Source organism: Hyla sarda, chromosome 6, assembly GCF_029499605.1.
Source record: "Hyla sarda isolate aHylSar1 chromosome 6, aHylSar1.hap1, whole genome shotgun sequence".
Taxonomy (NCBI): domain Eukaryota; kingdom Metazoa; phylum Chordata; class Amphibia; order Anura; family Hylidae; genus Hyla; species Hyla sarda.
This window is the reverse complement of record NC_079194.1, coordinates 136,296,873-136,319,317: the sequence shown is the minus strand read 5'-3', so window position 1 is coordinate 136,319,317 and position 22,445 is coordinate 136,296,873. Positions and strand designations below refer to the sequence as shown.

Here is a 22,445-nt window from a genome sequence, read left to right as displayed (position 1 = left end):
TTTACAGAGCCCTGCTTGTCCTCATTGTACAGAGCACTGCTTGTCCTCAGTACACAGAGCCCTGCTTGTCCTCCGTGTACAGAGCCCTGCTTTCCTCATTGTACAGAGCACTGCTTGTCCTCAGTACACAGAGCCCTGCTTGTCCTCCGTGTACAGAGCCCTGCTTGTCCTCATTGTACAGAGCACTGCTTGTCCTCAGTGCACAGAGCCCTGCTTGTCCTCATTGTACAGAGCACTGCTTGTCCTCAGTGCATAGAGCCCTGCTTGTCCTCAGTGTACTGAGCCCTGCTTGTCCTCGGTGTACAGAGCCCTGCTTGTCCTCAGTGCACAGAGCCCTGCTTGTCCTTAGTGTACAGAGGCCTGCTTGTCCTCAGTGTACAGAGCCCTGCTTGTCCTCAGTGCACAGAGCCCTGCTTGTCTTCAGTGTACAGAGCCCTGCTTGTCCTCAGTGCACAGATCCCTGATTGTCTTCAGTGCACAGAGCCCTGCTTGTCCTCAATGTATAGAGCCCTGCTTGTCCTCAGTGTATAGAGCCCTGCTTGTCCTCAGTGCACAGAGCCCTGCTTGTCCTTGGTGCACAGAGCCCTGCTTGTCCTCAGTGTACAGAGCCCTGCTTGTCCTCAGTGCACAGAGCCCTGCTTGTCCTCGGTGCACAGAGCCCTGCTTGTCCTGCGGGGTATGCGAGTGAGCACAGCGCTCCCGCCTGTCTGATTGACAGGCAGGAAGCTGTGCTGAGCTTGTCACATGCTCAGCCAGCACATTTCGGACTCACTGCCAGGCTGGCGTGAGTTCGAAATCAATGCAAAAGCTTGTGGCCAGGGACTCCTAGGGAGACCCCTAGTGCCCACATTTTCAAAATGTAAATAGACATATAAGGAAGCATTTTTCTTTTTTATAAAATTCTATTAGAAAGTTGTTTAATATGTAATGATCTATAACATATAAAAAATAAATAAATGACAGGTACCCTTTAAAGTCACTGGTCCCACAGACGCACGTCAGTTTATACAGTCCTTTTTAACAGGTTTCCGATGTGTAGCCCAATGTAAAGCAGAAAACATGATGCTAATAGGCCTGACATCTGTGCATTTTTTATTTTTGTGTTTAATCACAGGACAGTTTTACGACTTTTCTATGATGGTAAGAAAAAATCGGATGTAACACAGGCCACCAAAGTGTTGGTGTCGGTGCATCTTGAGCCAATAATGGACAAAAGTGCAAGGACTCTGCTTGGATTTTTAGTAATGACATATCTATCTCTATTATAAAATGACATCTTGGTGATTTAATCAAAATTTAAAAATGAATAGGCTGAGTTGTGTCACCCTCTGGTGGCTGGAGAGCAAACTGCATTGTATTCTATTTGATAGTGGTTTATACAGACAATTCTGCCACTGAACTTGTTACACGCAAAGAAAGAACATGTTAATTCTTTGCGCGGAAGTCTGCGAGCACTGCTTAGCCATCAATGGTGACTGCGCAGTGCCGCTCCATCCTACCGCCGAAGTATGATTGGTGTCGGCAGCCAAACGGAATCGCCGCTCGCTGATTTCAGCAAGCGGAGATTCCACAATGTGAACATACCCTTAGGCTGCATTCACATTCTGTTTTCGGGCTTCTGCTGGGCTCTAAGGCCCACATTTATCAATGTCTTTAGACAGTTTTTTTGTGTCTAAAAAAGAGGCAAAAAAGGAGCAAGCAGGGTTTTTTGCACCTTTTTTTTTTAGCCCCTTTTTGTTTACACATTTCTGCTGATTTTGAGTTGCAATCCACTGATTTTGGCATAAGACATGATATGGAAGGGATTTATCATTGCGCCTTTTTGTAAAAAGGAGCAAAAACAGGCGCAAAGCCACTGAAAAGTCTCTAAAGCTATACCAGCCCAGACATGGTGTAGCTTTTTGGTGTATGTGTAGACAGAAATTTCAGAAAATGTGACCTGCACAAAATTTATCAAAGCTCTTTTACCTTTTAATAAATTTGGTGCTCCTACACATTATCAGCACACAAAAAAAAAGGTGTAAAAAAATTCTTCACTTGCACTGCAATGATAAATGTGGGCCTATGTTGGCAACCTGTCAAAACAGGATGCCAATGTAGAGCCTTATGTGCCTATTGATTTTACTCTGCTGAAGTAGTGTAAATGCACGACTCACAAAGTATTCAAATATATGAAATATGCTGTGCAGTATATATATATCTTCTACATGGCATCCTATAGGAGATATATACAGTACATACATCCTTTATTGTCAGAGCATATGTCGAATGTTAAATCCACACACTATGGGGGGTATGTATGAAGGATTTTACCCTGTTTTTTTTACTGTGATTTGTCTCAAATTTCCTTTTATGTCACTTTTTGCGACAAACAATTGCGCAAAATGGTTTAGAACAAAATCACTGATTTCACTTTGTTAGTCGTGATTTCAGTTACAATCATTCTTTGGTCTGGAATTCATTAATTGCGACTTTTCAATTTGGCGCAAGTTTAGGCGCTAATACCTTCATTTAGGCGCAAATCTACACCATGAATAAAGTGACAGAGAAAATAGCTACAACAATAGACCGTCCCAAAGTCAGATTTACTGCCTGGAATTCTGGGGTCTGCGCCTTTTGTAGGGCTACATTTGTGCCAAAATTACAAACTTGCGTACGACAATTGATAATTTTGGTGCAAATATGCTCCATGTGACGCAAAAAAAAACCATACATAAAATCACACATTTCTACACCATTATTGATACATGTCCCCCAATGTGACTATTATGCTATTTTTCTGTACTTAACTATCATATCTTATATCGAATTTAACATCCTAGACAGCAGTGGAACAACATCATGGGATCTCCTTCTTGCAGGCTGACAGGGCAGGTAGAAGTTTTTTATTGACACTTACGCACTATAGAAACTTGCCTCTAACTACTCCCACGTTGTGTAATTTAATCTTTACTAGAAGACTGACCAGGAACATTTAAGGGAGGTAACCTTGTTACCTTGTAGAACTAAGGTAAACAAAATCTATAATAAGGTTATCCAGCAATAGAAAACCTGAGCTAATTACTTCCAAAAACAGCGCCACATCTCTCCCCAGGTTGTGTGTAGTATTACAACTTTGCTCCATTTACTTCAATGGAACTGAGCTGCAATACCACACACAACCTGTTGACAGACATGGTGCTGTTTTTGGAAGAAAACAGCTCTTTTTTTTGTTATAATCGTGGATAACCCCTTTAATCCAAACTTCCTTTGCAGCATCACAACAAATGGGAATGTGGCAAGTAAATCCCATAAAGAGGGACAACCTGCACAGATCTCAAAGTCTTATTCTTAGTAGTGAATAATATTAGCACCACACACTAGCTCCACTGACACAGGAAACACCCAGTAACCTCTTATCGACAAAGCTCTAGGCCACCAGAGCTTTTCTGATCTGTGATACAAATGTATTTATTTTATCCACGCTAGTACTCCTAGAAAGGTAGGAGCCTAGGTATTTGCATCACATTTAGGCTAGGTTTCCACATAGGGTTTATCTAGAGTTTATTTGGAATACTGCCACTACAGTTTTTGAGTCAAAGTTAGAAGTGGATCCATAAGGAAGGAGAAGTATAAGCCCTTCCTTCATATGTCCTATTTCTTCTAAATACACTTCTGGCTTTGGCTCAAAAACGGCAGTGGCAGTTTTCCAAAAACTTCCAGAAAAAACCTGTAAGGAAACGTAGGCTTAGAGAACTCCACTGAAAATTACCTTCAGAAGAGTTGTCAGGCTGGCAATAAAACTTGTCCTCTTGTTGAGATTTAGCTAAGAGTCCAAAAGGTGGACCACAGAATTTCCGAAAATGAACCTCAATTTCTTAAGGTTGGAGGATATTATTCATTCTTGGGACAGGGAAGAAGGTGTTAAATGTTAAAAGGAAGATGCCGGCTGGACGTTAGTGCAGGTAATAGTTATAACAGATTCCTTTTAAAATGTGAAAGGTAATCAAAGTCTCTAAACAGAACCTTAAAGCATACCTGTCATATTCCACAAAGATGTTATATGGTACTCACTACCTAATCCTGATAATATACATATAATTTATATATGTCTAGCACCTATATCTCACTCACAAATACCTTCTATCTGTTGCTCACTTGGTTTGTCATCCTGTGCTCTGGAGTGGTTGGGTCCCTGACACATAATCCACCCTATATTTACTGTGCTGGCTTTTCTCATCCAATCACTGCAGGCTACTCTTTAACCCCCTCCTCTCTGTTTGTATGCTGTACATGTTACACAGAGAGGAGTATGATTGGAATATGCCTGCAGTATACCTAAGACACTATTGTGAGCTTATAACAGGGAATTATGTGTAAAAATAAAAAGATCTTCCTAAATTAGGGCAAAGATTTAATGATACAAGTACAGTCGTTTTTTTTTTTATGCATACATTTTCTATCTGCTCTGTCTGACCATGTGTGTCATTCAGCTTTCTCAGACTCTTGAATGGCGCTGTTCTAACAGTGTTTTACAAACACAGCTGAGAGCTTGCAGTATCACACATACTATGCTGCAGGCAATATCACACATAGTATGCTGAGATACTCAGCTGAAAACTGTGCCTTCATGCTCCTTTAGCTGCTACTCTGAGCTGCCAGCAGACCTGAGCAGGTCAAATGGTTAGGGAGCAATGAATATAGATGAGGGAGATGTGTCGGCCTCAGCCAATTAAGGACAATCACACACTGAAGAGCAGTTTGTCTGAGCGAGCCTGCACAGCACAGATCTCCTATACTGGATACCGGTTTGCTTTATGGCTGGTATCCAAAGTGCTGGAAAATACAGTCATTGGTGAGGAAAAAGATAGATGACCCCTAATGGTAGCAATTTTTAAGATTTTTTTAAGGTAAAATTGAGTCTTTTAAAAACAAAAAATGTATAAATATAGTTTAAAAAGTCATGTTATCATTTAGTCAGCACAATATAATTTTTTTTTTTTATATTGACAGTGCCCCTCTAAAGTGCCAAATGGGGATTGCAATTAAAGGACTTCCCTATTCTTTGGAATCACATGGTGTATCACATGATCTCATGCAATCAACAGCTCTGGGTTGCTGACTTGCTGAGAGAGATCATGTGACAGGCCACGTGACTACAGAGCCAGGAAATACTTTTGTGCTGAAAAGTGGTTACAAAAATAGTTTCCGAACTTTTATTTTGTGCATTGTGAAATGTTTTCCGTCTTCTCAAAGTAAATCTTGACAAAATGCATATGATTATTGATCACAAGTTACAGAGGGTCTCAGCTGTCAGGGCTTGTTGGGAGTCGTAGTTGTAGTCGTGGGATCGCTCTGTACCTCTGTCTGTGATAAGATTCTGTGCTTTAGTATTTCTTCATATTTTTAGCATCTTGGAAACAACATCGTCTCCAGGTGGTCACAGGTCATCTCAGAATCTTAGCCCTAGGGGATGGAAATCGCTCATTGAGATGCCAGAGCGTACAGTGACATTTACCAAAATCTAACATTGCCAAAGCTGAGTGGACTCGTCCTATTAATTACTTCCACATGACGAGAACCTCCATCATCCACTGGATAATTAGAATTCATCTTCCGCTCATCTATCAGCCGCTGGCAGGTTTCCTAATGAATGTGGAATTCTTACCTTATGAGAAAATGATTCTATGCCTCAAAAATTCACCCCTTAATAGGGGTACTCCGCCCCCAGACATCTCATCCCCTATACAAAGGATCAGGGATAAAAAATGTCTAACCGGCCTCTTGGACCCCCGCATTCTCTGTGCAGAACAATGGGTACTCCACGGAGATCGTTGGACCCCAGTGATCAGACATCTTATCCCCTATCCTTTGGATAAGGGATAAGATGTCTAGGGTAAGAGTACCCCCTTAAGTTATCCTTTTGTGTGGAGTCTTTCAATCTTCTATTTAGATCAGTGGTCTCAAACTGTGGCCCTCCAGATGTTGCAAAACTTCAACTCCAAGCATGCCTGGACAGCCGTTGGCTGTCCGGGCATGCTGGGAGTTGAAGTTTTGCAACATCTGGGGGGCCACAGTTTGAGACCACTGATTTAGATGTTCTTTTACCTTGATCTTCTAAGTGGGTGTTGTGTGACAACTACCACAAATCACAATTAAACTGCTTATATGTGCTGTAACTTAAAGGGGTACTCCCGTGGAAAACTTTTTTTTTTTTTTTTTTAAATAAACTGGTGCCAGAAAGTTAAATAGATTTGTAAATTACTTCTATTAAAAGTAGTAATCCTTCCAGTACTTATTAGCTGCTGAATACTACAGAGGAAATGGTTTTCTTTTTGGAACACAGAGCTCTCTGCTGCCATCATGACCACAGTGCTCTCTGCTGACATCTACGTCCATTTTAAGAACTGTCCAGAGTAGGAGAAAATGCCCATAGCACACATTTGCTGCTCTGGACAGTTCCTAAAATGGACAGAGATGTCAGCAGAGAGCACTGTGGTCATGATGTCAGCAGAGAGCTCTGTGTTCCAAAAAGAAAACCATTTCCTCTGTAGTATACAGACCCTAAAAAGTACTGGAAAGATTAAGATTTTTTTAATAGAAAAAATTTACAAATCTGTTTAACTTTCTGATACCAGTTGATTTAAAAAAAAAAAAATGTCCTCTGTAGCATACAGCTGCTAAAAAGTACTGGAAGGGTAAAGCTTTCTTAATAGAACTAATTTACAAATCTGTTTAACTTTCTGGCATCAGTTCATTAAAAAAAAAAAGTTTTCCACCGGAGTACCCCTTTAACTCTTTAACGACGCAGGACGTATATTTACGTCCTGCGCCGGCTCCCGCGATATGAAGCGGGATCGCGCCGCGATCCCGCATCACATCGCGTCGGTCCCGGCGCTCATCAACGGCCGGGACCCACGGCTAATACCACACATCGCCGGCGATGTGTGGTATTAATCCTTTAGAAGCGGCGGTCAAAGCTGACCGCCGCTTCTAAAGCGAAAGTGACTCGGCTGCTCAGTCGGGCTGTTCGGGACCGCCGCGGTGAAATCGCGGCGTCCCGAACAGCTGACCGGACACAGGGAGGGCCCTTACCTGCCTCCTCGGTGTCCGATCGGCGAATGACTGCTCCAGCAGAATGAGATCCAGGCAGGAGCAGTCAAGCGCCGATAACACTGATCACAGGCGTGTTAATACAAGCCTGTGATCTGTGTAGAAGATCAGTGTGTGCAGTGTTATAGGTCCCTATGGGACCTATAACACTGCAAAAATTTTTTTTTTTTAAAGTGTTAATAAAGGTCATTTAACCCCTTCCCTAATAAAAGTTTGAATCACCCCCCTTTTCCCAGAAAAAAAATAAAACGTATAAAAAAACGTATAAATTTTCCTGCATGTAGTTATGATTTTTTCCAGAAGTGCGACAAAATCAAACCTATATAAGTAGGGTATCATTTTATCCATATGGACCTACAGAATAATGATAAGGTGTAATTTTTCCGAAATATGCACTGCGTAGAAACGGAAGCCCCCAAAAGTTACAAAATGGCGTTTTTTCTTCGATTTTGTCGCACTATGATTTTTTTTTCCGTTTCGCCATGCATTTTTGGGTAAAATTACTAATGTCACTGCAAAGTAGAATTGGCGACGCAAAAAATAAGCCATAATATGGATTTTTAGGTGGAAAATTGAAAGGGTTATGATTTTTAAAAGGTAAGGAGAAAAAAACGAAAGTGCAAAAACGGAAAAACCTTAAGGGGTTAAGGTACTTTCAACGAATGAAAAATGCTGCAGTTTTCCCACAAAGGAAAATATTCAGCATTTCCACGGGTAAAACTCTTGCAGATTTTGATGTAGATTTGTTGTGGATTTGGCCAATTATGTAAAAATAAAAAACTAATCAATGGGGGAAATTTACTATTGTTTGCTGAGTGTCCAACCTCATATTGCGTGGTGTATATATTTATGTTAGTCAATATTTTGGTGCACGTTTGTTAATGGGGTTATCCAGGAATAGAAACACAGAGCTAATTTCTTACCAAAACAGCACCACCTTGCAGCTCAGTTCCACTGAAGTGAACGGAGCCAAGTTGTAATAGTAACATAGTAATATTGTTAATAAGGTTGAAAAAAGACCAGAGTCCATCAAGTTCAACCTATAACCCTAATAAGTCCCTACTGAGCTGATCCAGAGGAAGGCAAAAAACCCTCATACTAGAGGTAAAAATTCCTTCCCGACTCCAAATATGGCATCAGAATAAATCCCTGGATCAACGTTCTGTCCCTATAAATCTAGTATACATAACCAGCGATGTTATTATTCTCCAAAAATGCATCCAGACCCCTTTTGAATTCTTTTACTGAGTTCACCATGACCACCTCCTCCGGGAGAAAATACCACAGTCTCACTGCTCTTACTGTAAAGAACCCCTGTCTGTGCTGGTGTAGAAACCTTCTTTCCTCTAGATGTAGAGGATGCCTCCTTGTTATAGATACAGTCCTGGGTATAAATAGATCATGGGAGAGATCTCTGTACGGTCCCTGATATATTTATACATAGTTATTAGGTCGCCCCTAAGCCTTCTTTTTTCTAAACTAAATAACCCTAATTCTGATAATCTTTCTGGGTACTGTAGTCCTCCCATTCCCCGTATTACTCTGGTTGCCCGTCTTTTGAACCCTCTCCAACTCCACTATATCTTTCTTGTACACTGGTGCCCAGTACTGTACACAGTACAGTAACCCCCTGACATGCGATGGCCCCGACATATGATAAAATCGACATACGATGCTTTTATATATCGGGGCCATCGCATTAACTGCTATCCGACAGTGCAAAATGCTTAAGCTGCTGTCGGATAGCAGTTTAAGCATCCCGGACAGGTTCACTTACATATCCCCGCTGCTCCGGGTCCACTTCGCGATCCTCCGGCGTCTTCTGTATCTTCTCCAGGGTCCGGGCCTCGCTTTCCGGCGTTGTTATAACGTCAGTGCGCACGCTGTGCCGGCGCAGCAGCGTAATAACGTCACCAGAAAGTGAGGCCCGGACCCTGCAGAAGATGCGGAAGAAGCCAGAGGATCCCGAAGAAGACACCGGAGCAGTGGGACAGCATCGGGAGCCCCTGGGACAGCATCGGGAGCGGTGAGGACGCGGTCTGGAGCAACGGGAACAGGTGAGTATAACTTCCTATACTTTACATTGCACGGATCCCTCAACATAAAAGGAATTCGACAAACGATGGGTTGTTTGGAACAAATTACCATCGTATGTTGAGGGACCACAGTATTCTATGTCTGGTCTGACTAGCGATTTGTACAGTGGTAGAATTATCTCCTTGTCGTGGGCATCTATGCCCCTATTGATGCACCCCATGATTTTATTTGCCTTGGCAGCAGCTGCCTGACACTGGTCACTACAGCTAAAGTTACTATTAACTAAGACTCCCAAGTCCTTTTCCATGTCAGTCGTCCCAAGTGTTCTCCCATTTAATACATAATCCCAGCACAGATTTTTCTTCCCCATGTGCATTACCTTACATTTATCAGTGTTGAACCTCATCTGCCACTTCCCAGCCCAAATCTCCAACCTATCCAGATCCAATTGTAACAGTGCACTGTCCTCTATTGTGTTTATCTCTTTACAGAGTTTAGGATCATCTGCACAGATTGTAGGTTGTAATACTGGGCAGACTAGATGGGCCAAATGGTTCCTATCTGACACATTCTATGTTTCTATGTAACATTAGGACAGGAGTGGTGCTGTTTTTGGAAGAAATTAGCTTTGTGTTTCTATTTCTGGATAACCCCTTTAATTAATTTGGGCCTCTCCTTATGTACTATCCTGTACAAATGCGAATTGAACAGATATATATTTCTTTGTGTAATTAGCACCAGAAATAAGCTTTTTTTTTTAATGAGTAAATTGGTATGGTAACATACATGTAGCCAATCAATCTAGTCCTGCTCACGTAGTGCAGAATAAAAATAAATTACATGTCACTGCCATGCATGAAACTATGGTGCACAAGGGGACAAAAATGTGGCACATACAAAATAGAAAATTCCCCAATAAATGCAAAATCTGCAACGGCGGATTTTGCTGCAGTTCCGCAGAGTTTCTCACAATCTGCAATAATGGCAGGATTTGAGTTTTACATTGAGATCTTTGGAGGAAAAAGTTGACATTTTTCAATGTGGAATCCATATGTTGTCTTTTACATTAGTGTAAAGATGTAAAATTGCACATTAAATAGTGTAGATGGGCATTGGGTTGCATACAGGTAACAAAGAGAGTGACACATTTAGCACCAGCCAGTGGATAAAGAGCATGATGATTGTCAGGGGTGTCTAAGGGGTAGATGGAATCATATTGGATTGACGTAGCGACACAAGGACAGTGATGAATAAAAGGATAAAAGATGGATATCACATGGATAAAAGGATTTCATGTAAAATATTCATCATTACAACACCCTGAGACAAAAGTGATTTCTCAACAGCCAGTTTCCATAAATATGTATATGTATGTACACACTGGGTGCGGGACCCCGAAGTGGGGCCTTCCAAACATTCTACAGTAAATTAAAAGACCATAAAAATATTGTACAGTCACACACAGACTCCGACCCTTTGACAGCATAGTCATGACCCCAATGTCTGCAGCAGTTCCTTTACAGTCCTATTGGTTGTTGCAGCCAGGAGGGGGCACAGTTCCATCAACTTGTTTCTTGCGGCGTTTGTTTAATAATCTGTTGGTGGATGAGTTGAGATCCTTTATCTTCACTTGGTCATAGTCGACTCTCATGGTGGCCAGAGCACTAGTCATTTCCTCCTGAGGATAAAATAAAGTGATGAGAAGTCAGGGATCAGAAGAAGAGTCTGTGGTCAGGTAAAGAAGATCAGCATGAGAGGGTCTGAGATCAGGTAGAGAAGAGTTTAAGATCAGGAGAGAATGTGGGGTCGGGTATAGTGAATCAAATAGATAGGGTCTGAGGTCAGGTAGAGAAGATCAGTGAGGGTCCATGCACATTACGAAATTTGTGAGCTGAGAAATTCTGCTTGAAAACTGCAGCAGAGTCCCACTGATGTCAATAGGGTTTTGCACACTACAGAATTTCAGGGGCGGAGCTTTCGGTCATTAAAATTCATCAGTCGAAATAATGTACATGAGATCTGGGATCAGATAACCACAGATTTCCACCCACCTTAACTTCGTCCCAATGTTCTTTGTCCTCCTGCAGGACACGAGCCGTGTGCAGTGGGGTCTGTGGGACTACCATAGACTGCTGCAAGGAAACACACTGTTACGAAAGACTCAACACCAAACTCAACTGGTATAAAACAAGGCAACATTCCCATAGGGGAAGAATGTGAAAGAAAAAAAAACAGTCTGCTGGGGAGAGATGTATTGCAGTTATAAATTACAGTGCCACCTTGTGGCTAAGGCTCACATAGCCTTTCAGTTTATACACACATCATCAGGATTGAGTCCATTGCCCAGTGACCTTAAAGGGGTATTCCGGTGCTCCAGCGTTCTGAATATTTTGGTTCAGAACGCTTGGAGCCAGAGGCCACGCCCCTTGTGACGTCACCCCCCCCCACCACATTCATGTCTATGGAAGGGGGAGTGTCGGCTGACACGCCCCTCCCATAGATATGAATGTAGGGGGCGTGGCATGACATCACAAGGGGCGTGGCCGTGACGTCATGATCATGGCCACAGGAACCCGGCATTCTAAACAAACAGTGCTGCAGGAGATCGCGTGGGTGTCTGGCCTCTTGGACCCCTGCATTCTTCATGCAGAACACTGGGTGTTGCACGGAGGTCACTGGGGGTTCCAGAGGCTGGACCCAAGCGATCAGACATCTTATCCCCTATGCTTTGGATAGGGGAAAAGATGTCTAGCAGCGGAGTACCCCTTTAAAGGGGTTGGCCAGGTTTTAAAAAATGCTGCTTATTTCTTGCAAAAAAACAGCACCATTCCTGTCCACAGGTTGTGCGTGGTATTGCAATTCAGCTCAAATGAACTGAATTGGGCTGAGTACTACACACAACTTGTGGACAGAAGTGGTGCTCTCTTTGAAAGAAATGAGCAATTTTATAATCCTGGACAACCCATTTAAGACTACAGCTACAAGACTCTGGCTACACAGCCATCGTGCAACAAAAAATTGTCATGTTGCACTGCAGTGATCGCCCTGCATTGCAGCTAAGGTCAATGAATACGGTGGCAGTGGGACCCAAAAGCCACCGAGATCCAACAGATCAACAGATGGATTTCTTGCCAAACTCTGTTCATGGCCACTTGTGAGTCTCAACCTTTGCTGAAATGGAGCATGATGGTTTTTGGCCACAGGGGAAAACAATCTCTGTGTATCCCTATCCTAATGTGAAACATGTATTATACTCTCTGAATCTACATCTGATGAAGCTGCCCCATTATAGTATTGAGTTAAACATACATTTATCCAGGGGTGGTTCATGAAATAGGTGATTGTCATCCGCTCTGTTGGCTCTGTCCTCAGAAGATGCTGGATCATCTGTTTGGCTGTTAAAGGATGGAAAAGAAGTGATGTCAGTAAAGCGCTGTCAGTGTCACTAACAATCACAAGTAACTACTAAGGGTTATGTAGATTTCAGTGTAAGGCTATGTTCACATGACGGAATGTCCGCATGGACATTCTGCAAACTGAAGGTGCCGGCATAAACATGGTGAAGCTAGGACCGCACAGGAATGCACCGTCTCATAGACGGCTATGCATTCTGTGTGAAGTCTGCAGAAAGAATGAATGTGTTCATTCCTTTTGCGGACACGACGGAAAAATAGAATTTCCGTGCGGGAAACATCTGTCACAGATATTCCTCAGTGTGCACAGTGCAGCAGAATCCCGTTGTATTCAACAAGACTCTGCTGCAGGGAAATCTCTGTGCCAAATTCTAATGTGGAATTCCGACGTGTGAACATGTCCTGACATTTACATCAGACTGTTGAATTTTAGCACCAATTGCTCAACAGGGTCTGCTCTATCTGACATACAGGCAATTCTAGTATTTAATGATATAATTTACAACATTCATCATAGAACAATCCTTAACTCTGCAGGTGCTCTGCTTTCCTTATCTTGTACTTATCTTAAAGGGATTATCCAGGAAAAAACTTTTTTTTTATATATCAACTGGCTCCATAAAGTTAAACAGATTTGTAAATTACTTCTATTAAAAAAATCTTAATCCTTTCAGTACTTATGAGCTTCTGAAGTTTAGGTTGTTCTTTTCTGTCTAAGTGCTCTCTGATGACACGTGTCTCGGAAAACACCCAGTTTAGAAGAGGTTTGCTATGGGAATTTGCTTCTAAACTGGGCGGTTCCCGAGACACGTGTCAGAGATTACTTAGACAGAAAAGAACAACCTTAACTTCAGAAGCTCATAAGTACTGAAAGGATTAAGATTTTTTAATAGAAGTAATTTACAAATCTGTTTAACTTTCTGGAGCCAGTTGATATATATAAAAAAGTTTTTTCCTGGAATACCCCTTTAAGTGAAAGCCTGTATTATACTGTAGCCACAGCCAAAGACAAACAATCTGCCGGTGTACTGTTAGTAGGGAGCTTTATATAGTTACCGTATATACTCGAGTATAAGCCGACCCGAGTATAAGCCGAGACCCCTAATTTCAACCCAAAATCCCAGGAAAAGTTATTGACTCGAGTATAAGCCTAGGGTGGGAAATACCTCATCCCCCCCTGTTATCATCCAGACCCGTCATTAACATCCTCATCATCATCCCCTTGTCATCATCCCACACATCCCCCCTTCATCATCCCCTTATCATCCCACACATCCCCCCTTCATCATCCCCTTATCATCCCACACATCCCCCTTCATCATCCCCTTGTCATCATCCCACACATCCCCCCTTCATCATCCCCTTATCATCCCGCACATCCCCCCTTCATCATCCCCTTATCATCCCACACATCCCCCTTCATCATCCCCTTATCATCCCACACATCCCCCCTTCATCATCCCCTTATCATCCCACACATCCCCCCTTCATCATCCCCTTGTAATCATCCCACACCCCCCCCCCTTCATCATCCCCACCCCCCTTCATCATCCCCACACCCCCCCTTCATCATCCTCTTCTCATCATTCGCCCTCAGTGGTCTTCAACCTGCGGACCTCCAGAGGTTTCAAAACTACAACTCCCAGCAAGCCCGGGCAGCCATCGGCTGTCCGGGCTTGCTGGGAGTTGTAGTTTTGAAACCTCCGGAGGTCCGCAGGTTGAAGACCACTGCGGCCTTCAACATCATCCAGCCCCCCTCTCACCCCCTTTAGTTCTGAGTACTCACCTCCGCTCGGCGCTGGTCCGGTCCTGCAGGGCTGTCCGGAGAGGAGGTGGTCCGGTGAGGAGGTGGTCCGGGCTGCTATCTTCACCGGGGGCGCCTCTTCTCCGCGCTTCCGGCCCGGAATAGATGCGTTGCCTTGACAATGACGCAAATGACGCACCTCTGCGTCGTTGTCACGGCAACGTGACTATTCTGAGGCCGGGCCCGAAGCGCTTAGAAGAGGCCTCCCCGGTGAAGATAGCAGCCCGGAACCACTATCCCACCGGACCACCTCCTCTCCGGACAGCCCTGCAGCACCGGACCAGCGCCGAGCGGAGGTGAGTACTCAGAACTAAAGGGGGTGAGAGGGGGCTGGATGATGTTGAAGGCCGCAGTGGTCTTCAACCTGCGGACCTCCGGAGGTTTCAAAACTACAACTCCCAGCAAGCCCGGACAGCCGATGGCTGCCCGGGCTTGCTGGGAGTTGTAGTTTTGAAACCTCTGGAGGTCCGCAGGTTGAAGACCACTGCGGGTGGGGGAGTTCACTCGAGTATAAGCCGAGGGGGGTGTTTTCAGCACGAAAAATCGTGCTGAAAAACTCGGCTTATACTCGAGTATATACGGTATATAGTCAGAACTGCACTGTCCGTCAGAATGGGTGGAGCTAATCTGTGGTCTGTTTCCAATGGCAGCCAGCAAAACTTGAAGGGGTACTCTGGAGGGAAAACAATGTTTTCAAATCAACTGGTGCCAGAAAGTTATACGGATTTGTAAATTACTTGTATTTAGAAATATTAATCCTTCCAGTACTTATCTGTTGTATGCTCTAGAGCAGTGGTCTCCAACCTGCGGACCTCCAGATGTTGCAAAACTACAACTCCCAGCATGCCCGGACAGCCGTTGGCATGCTGGGAGTTGTAGTTTTGCAACATCTGGAGGTCCGCAGGTTGGAGACCACTGCTCTAGAGGAAGTTGTGTAGTTCTTTCCAGTCTGTCTGCAGTGCTCTCTGCTGTCCATGTAAGGAACTGTCCAGAGTCGGAGCAAATTCCCATAGCAAACCTCTTCTGGTCCGGACAGTTCCTGACACGGACAGAGGTGGCAGCAGAGAGCACTGTGGTCAGACAGAAAAGAACAACTCAATTTAGGAGCATACAGCAGCTGATAAGAAGAAGGATTAAGATTTTTAAGGAGAAGTAATTTACAAATCTGTATAACTTTCTGGCACCAGTTGATTTGAAAATGTTTTTTCTTCCAGAGTACCCCTTTAAGCAGCTTTGTTTGCGACTAGAGAAAATGACATAATTTAAACTTGGTGAAATGCTTGTGGAGTGACTTCATTGTTTATGTAGATGTAAACTATTGGATGTCACTGAAAAGTATAAAACATATACATTTTATAGCCAGTAGACATTAAGTTCTGTGCCTTGAGAGCTGCGTACCTTCTTCTGATACATCATTCCACTCCGGTGCTGGAAATTCATACTGCCCCATACGGATTCTCTTCTTCATCCCAGGAGAGATGGCTTGGCCAGTGTTGGAATAGAAAGGAGGGTAACCACAGAGCCTGTGAATCAGAACAGATGAAAACAACTGAGGATCGATGATGATCCCAAACAATCTTGTATCTATTTCTGGGAGAGCTGAGAGGATATTACAGCTCATACAGGAGCTGACACCTAGCTTTTCCATGCTCCTGAATGGTGGAAGATAACAGATATGTTGTTTACATTAGGGAGACTTTCCATTAAAGGACAACTGCAGCGCAATATACACTTATCCCCTATCTACAAGATAGGGAATAAGTGTTTGATCGCGGGGGGTCCGACCGCTGGGACCCCCTTGATCTCCCTAACGGGGCGCCGCCATTAGCGCTCATGGTGATGTAGCGTCGATCTAGAGGTCGACGGTGAAGCCCCGTCTCCTCCCCGTCCCCATACAGTTCTATGGGGGAGACAGGGAGGCACGAACGCTGCCTCCCCGCCTCTCCCATAGAGATGTATGGAGGAGGCGTGCTGGCTGCAACATCATGCTGCGGCTGGCACTCCCCCTGCAAGGGACAGCCGCGGCCCCGTACAGGAGATCACAGGGGGTCCCAGCGGTCGGACCCCCCGAGATCAAACACTTATCCCCTATCCACAGTATAGGGGATAAGTGTTAATCACGCTGCAGATGTCCTTTAAAGAGCTTTGGAGAACTTACAGAAGAGTGAGGGAGAAGATGAGCAGCAAAAAGTGATATAGCTGGTAATACTTACAGGATGTACATGATGACCCCCAGAGACCACATGTCACATGATTTGTCATACTTTTCTGGACCCAGCACCTCAGGAGCTGCAAAGAGAAGACAATCTGTTACATTGTGTTCATGACTGGCTATGACACCCAAAAATCCTCTACCCCCTATATGCACACACAGACATATACACACACACATCCACTGCACTCACCCACATAGTAGGGAGTGTAGCACGGAGTCTGCAGTGCGTTATGAATTGTCGTCTCCTTAGAAAAGCCGAAATCAGTTATCTTCAGCTCCGCATTGCTGTCCTTGGACGTGTAGAGGAGATTCTCAGGCTGCAGTATCCAGAGGTTAAAAGTCAATAGATGAGATACAAGATGCTCAACAAATAGTTAAAGCAGTCAGTGTAAGCTGGGTTTACAGTCAATCAGTATTTCATCCTCATTTTTCTAATTTTTTTTTTTTTTTTGCCAAAAGGAGGAGTGGTACTAACCCAGAGAAAAACTATAATGTAAAGATTTGCACCTTTCTCTGTATTTTGGTCCCACACAAAAATGAGGACAATATATTGATAAAAATACTATGTGTGAACCCAGGGTTAGAGATCATCACTCATCAGTAACAGCAGTCTGTATAAGGCTATGTTCACATGGAGAAATTTCCGAGCGGAATTCCACAAGAATATACTGCTCAGAAATTCCACTGCAGCAGAGTCACATTGATTTCAATGGGATACTGCTGTTCTGTGAACTGGCAGAATTTCCCCAGCATATGTTTTCGTCATGGAAATCTCCATTTCGGCATCTGCAGAAAGAATAGTCTTGTCTATTCTTTCTGCGGATTCTGCTCAGAAAAGCACTGTTGTCTATGAGACAGCGCATTTTCGACCGGTCCTAGCACCGCCATATTCTGCTGGCGCGCGCTGTCTGCGGAATATCTTCCTGGAAATTTTCTGCATGTACATTCGGCCGTGTGAACATAGCCTACAAGATTCTAGCTAACCACTTAGTAAGAACAGTCAGTATAAGGCTATGTTCACACAGTGGAATGTTAGCATGGAAAATTTCTGTGCGGACATTCCACCAACAACGGAACAGAACACCCCAGTGCTAGAAACGCTCAGAAATGTGCCGTCTCATAGATGGCAGTGCATTTCCTTGCAGAATCTGCAGAAAGAATAGATATTTCTATTCTTTCTGCAGAAACCGGAATCAGAATTTCTGTGGCAGAAACACCTGGAGCAAAAATTCTGCCTTGTGCACAGTGCAGCAGAATCCCATTGAAATCAATGAGACTCTGCTGCAGCGGAATGTCTGTGCAGAATTCAGCAATGTCTGTGTGGAATTCAGCACAGAGATTCCGCTGTGTGAACATAGCCTAAGAGACAACAGATCACCAGCTGTCAGTAGGAACAGTTAGTATAAGGGACACCAGATCACCAGCAGTCAGTATAAGGGTATATGTTCACACTATAGAAGCTTCACCTGAAATTTTGCTGCACCAACCTAGCATTGGTGTGAATGGGTCTTCTGTTGATTCATTCACACTGTGGAATTATAGAAGCTGAGAATTCATGTTAATTCTTTTGGCGGAATTATGCGCTGACTGCTATTAATAGTGAGAGCGCACGCGGCCGTTCACACAGAATCTCCGAACCAGAATATTTTAGGGCAGAGTTTCTGTAGATTAAACATACCCTAAGAGACACCATATCATCACCCTTCAGTTAAAACAGTCAGTATAGGACACGAATATTATGGTCTACCTATAGCAAGAGCATGATTTAGGCTCCTTCTCCAAGGGCCCCATAAATGTATAACCATAACACTATGGCTCATACCTTGACATCTCTGTGAGCAATGTTGAGTGCATGGAGATGCTGAATGGCCATTCCGATGTCACGCATGATTTCAGATGCCTCTGGGGACAAATAAAAATAATTAGAAAATGCCAAGATCTTTGCTCGGAGTAGGTGAATGAAAACAGTAAATCTATGGTCAGACATTCCACAGGCTGCAGGTGCTGACAAAGTATGCTGCCACTAGAACCAGAAATGCGCCGCCTCCATAGACAGCAATGCATTTTTGAGCAGATTGCACCCAAAAGAATGGACAAGTCAATTCTTTATGTTAAGGCCGGAATTTGAGTTACTTTGCAGGAAACATCTGGCACAGAAATGCAAATTCCAGCCTCCACCGTAAGAATCCTTTTGGAAATGCTTTATTGTCTATGGAGATGGCGTATTTCTGCGCGCTCCTTGTTCTACTGTCACCTGCAGCCTGTGGAATGTCCGCCGTGTGCACGATGTAGCAGACTCTTCTGCAACAACATTTCTCAGAAGAGTTTTTCTGCCGGATTCCACTTCTAAAGAAAACTGCTCCAAAAACCCATTGGCAACCGCCCCACTGTCAATCTGCACTGTTTCATAAATCTCCCCCTAAATGTTTACACCCAGAGGCTGAACACTCCCTAATACATGCTCCCTCAGCTGAAATGTTACAATGAATGTATGGAGACAATCCCCTGGATGCCAAACATATGGGCAGAACAACTCTCTTTCTGTCCTGGACTCCAAACCTTAAAGGGGTACTCTGGTGAAATTTTTTTTTTTTTTAATCAACTGGTGCCAGAAAGCTAAACAGATTTGTAAATTACTTCTATTAAAAAATATGAATCCTTCCTGTACTTATTAGCTGCTGAATACTACAGAGGAAATTCTTTTCCGTTTGGAACACAGAGCTGTCTGCTGACATCATGAGCACAGTGCTCTCTGCTGACATCTCTGTCCATTTTAGGAACTGTCCAGAGTAGGAGAAAATCCCCATAGCAAACATATGCTGTTCTGGGCTGTTCCTAAAATGGACAGAGATGTCAGCAGAGAGCACTGTGCTTATGAGGTCAGCAGAGAGCACTGTGCTCGTGATGTCAGCAGACAGTTCTGCGTTTCAAAAAGAAAAGAATTTCCGCTGTAGTATTCAGCAGCTAATAAGTACAGGAAGGATTAAGATTTTTTAATAGAAGTAATTTACAAATCAGTTTAACTTTCTGGCACCAGTTGATAAAAAAAAAAAAAAAAAAAATTTTCACCGGAGTACCCCTTTAACTGAAACATTGTGACAAGTCTATCACTCGTGTGAGCAAGACTAGGTCATGACAAGTTTTCAGCCTTTGAAACCATGAATGTTTCTATTAACTGACAGGTAGCAGATATCCTGAAAATGACAAACTGAAACATGTTGATGATACTATATAAATATTTATTTATAGATCCAGTCCCTATAATAGTGCCCTGTGCTTTGACCTCACCTCGCTCAGTGAAGGCCTGGTCCCCTCTCTTCTGGATCCGGGTGAAGAGCTCTCCTCCCTCCATGCTGAATACAAAGTACAGGAGACACAGTGAGTATAGCAGGCAGGATATTACTATGATGCTGCTGTAAAGTAAACTGCTGTAAAGTACTGACCACTGGAGGACAGTCCCTGTGCTACTCTTTCCTGCTACACTACTGGGGGCTCACACAGTTATACATTATCCTCTTTGAATGACTGGAGACAAACTTCTGCTATGTAATGCAGGTTTACCATTAGAATTATGTTAATGGTGACAAAATGTGAGGAATCTCCAAACAAAATAACAGACATCATCGCACTGATCTTAAAAATGGGACAAGGCATAGAAATGGGTGGCCGGGTTCACAAACTATTACATGTAGGGCTCATGGAAACTGCGAGTCCCAGCAGGTATAATAGCATCTACCTCCTTATAATCTCATACCAAGCCCTGAATCATTATAGCCAGATGTATTATTACAGTCAACTTACAATGGCCTCAACATACAATAGTTTCAACCAGACTCAACATACAATGTACAGACAGTCCAGATCTGTGAAACGTGTCAATGGCCAGAAGAACTGACCAATCAGAATGGGCATTTTACTGGTAAAACCCCTGTATTACTGAAGCGAATGTACTGACTGGTGTCTGGTAGCGCCCCCTACAGTACAGGGAGGTATTACATGTTCTGTATTACTCTTTACCTGTATTACTGAAGCGTATGCACTGACTGGTATCTGTTAGCGCCCCCTACAGTACAGGGAGGTATTACATGTTCTGTATTACTCTTTACCTGTATTACTGAAGCGTGTGCACTGACTGATGTCTGGTAGCGCCCCCTACAGTACAGAGATGTATTACATGTTCTGTACACTTTACCTGTACCAGGGTTACCTGCTTCATTGGACACCAGGTGAGGGCAACTCCATGTTATTTTTTTTAAGGACATTGCCTGTACTGTACACGACCCTGAAGTAGCTCCTGTCCTCTACATAGACCAGTGTTTCCCAAGCAGGGTGCCCCCAGCTGTTGCAAAACCACAACTCCCATCATGCCCGGACAGCCTTTGGCTGTCCAGGCATGCTGGGAGTTGTAGTTTTGCAACAGCTGGAGGCTCCCTGCTTGGGAAACACTGACATAGACAGTGATTTACAGCTCCCAGCAGATATTTCTTACTTTTATATGTAAGGACTTGCTTTATCTATATTAGTTATCTACTTATTTTTCTTAAATTTTCACTTTTTCCTATTTTTGGATGACATTTTGGTGCCTTTAGAACCAATTACCAGGTTTCCATAGAGTTCTGGTCTCAACATACAATGGTTTCAACATACAATGGTCGCCCTGGAACCAATTAACCTGATAATGACCATGGACGTCTATGCTTGTCCAATGGCCGTTACCGGGGTATGAAGCGGGTCCCGACTCGAGCCCGCATCATACCGGCCAGCCCCCAGCTGATTCTTGTAGCTGGGGGCCGGCGTTAATAGCCGACATGCGGCGATTGCCGCGGCCGGCTATTAACCCTTTAGATCGCCGCTGTCAAAGTTGACAGCGGCGTCTAAAGGTGCCTGTATCCCGTCCCTGGTGGTCCAGTGGGGTGGATCGCCCCCCCACAGCGCGATCGCGGGGGGCGATCCACTACTGAGGTAGCCTGAGGGCTTACCTCTCCTGCTGCGGCGGCTCCGGTGCTCTGAATGATAAAGCCTGGCAGGGCCAGGCTTTATCAATCGAGTGCAGAGCACGCAGATCATTGTGGTTTTATGAAACCACAATGATCTGTATGAGGAATCTAATGATTCCTCCTAAAAGTCCCCTAAGGAGACTAAAAGTGTAAAAAAAAAAAAGTTAAATTTTTTTTTTTAAACACACACATTAACCCCTTCCTTATTAAAAGTTTAAATCACCCCCCTTTTCCCAAATTCCATATTAAAAATATGTAACCATAATAAAAATACACATATGTGGTATCGCCGCGTGCGTAAATGTCCGAACTATAAAAATATATCATTAATTAAACCGCACGGTCAATGGCATACACGCAAAAAAAGTCCAAAAAGTCCAAAATAGCGTATTTTTGGTCACTTTTCATATCATAAAAAAAGGAATAAAAAGCGATCAAGAAGTCCGATCAAAATAAAAATGGTACCGATTAAAACTTCAGATCACGGCGCAAAAAATTAGCCCTCAAACCACCCTGTATGCGGAAAAATAAAAAAGTTATAGGGGTCAGAAGAGGACAATTTTAAATGTATACATTTTCCTGCATGTAGTTATGATTTTTTCCAGAAGTACGACAATATCCAACCTATATAAGTAGGGTATCATTTTAACCGTATGGACCTACAGAATAATGATAAAGTGTCATTTTACCAAAAAATGTACAGCGTAGAAACAGAAGCCCCCAAAATTTACAAAATGGTGTTTTTTCTTCAATTTTGTCGCACAATGATTTTTTTTCCATTTCGCCGTAAATGTTTGTGTAAAATGACTGATGTCATTACAAAGTAGAATTGGTGGCGCAAAAAATAAGCCCTCATATGGATTTTTAGGTGCAAAATTGAAAGGGTT

General features: G+C 43.4%; 1 protein-coding gene across 1 annotated transcript in view; it reads right to left on the bottom strand.

Moving 5' to 3' along the window:
* Positions 1-10,401: 10,401 nt before the first annotated feature.
* The window catches only part of MAPKAPK3 (MAPK activated protein kinase 3), a 56,453-nt gene continuing 44,409 nt past the window's right edge, over positions 10,402-22,445 (bottom strand). Inside the window, exons 3-10 of the mRNA XM_056525158.1 lie at positions 19,850-19,914; positions 18,384-18,463; positions 16,752-16,878; positions 16,560-16,635; positions 15,745-15,869; positions 12,439-12,524; positions 11,181-11,261; positions 10,402-10,807 (exon numbers count right to left, since the gene is read on the bottom strand). Of these exons, the coding sequence (XP_056381133.1) occupies positions 10,655-10,807; positions 11,181-11,261; positions 12,439-12,524; positions 15,745-15,869; positions 16,560-16,635; positions 16,752-16,878; positions 18,384-18,463; positions 19,850-19,914 (793 nt within the window). The 3' untranslated portion in view covers positions 10,402-10,654. The remainder of the gene's footprint in view (positions 10,808-11,180; positions 11,262-12,438; positions 12,525-15,744; positions 15,870-16,559; positions 16,636-16,751; positions 16,879-18,383; positions 18,464-19,849; positions 19,915-22,445) is intronic.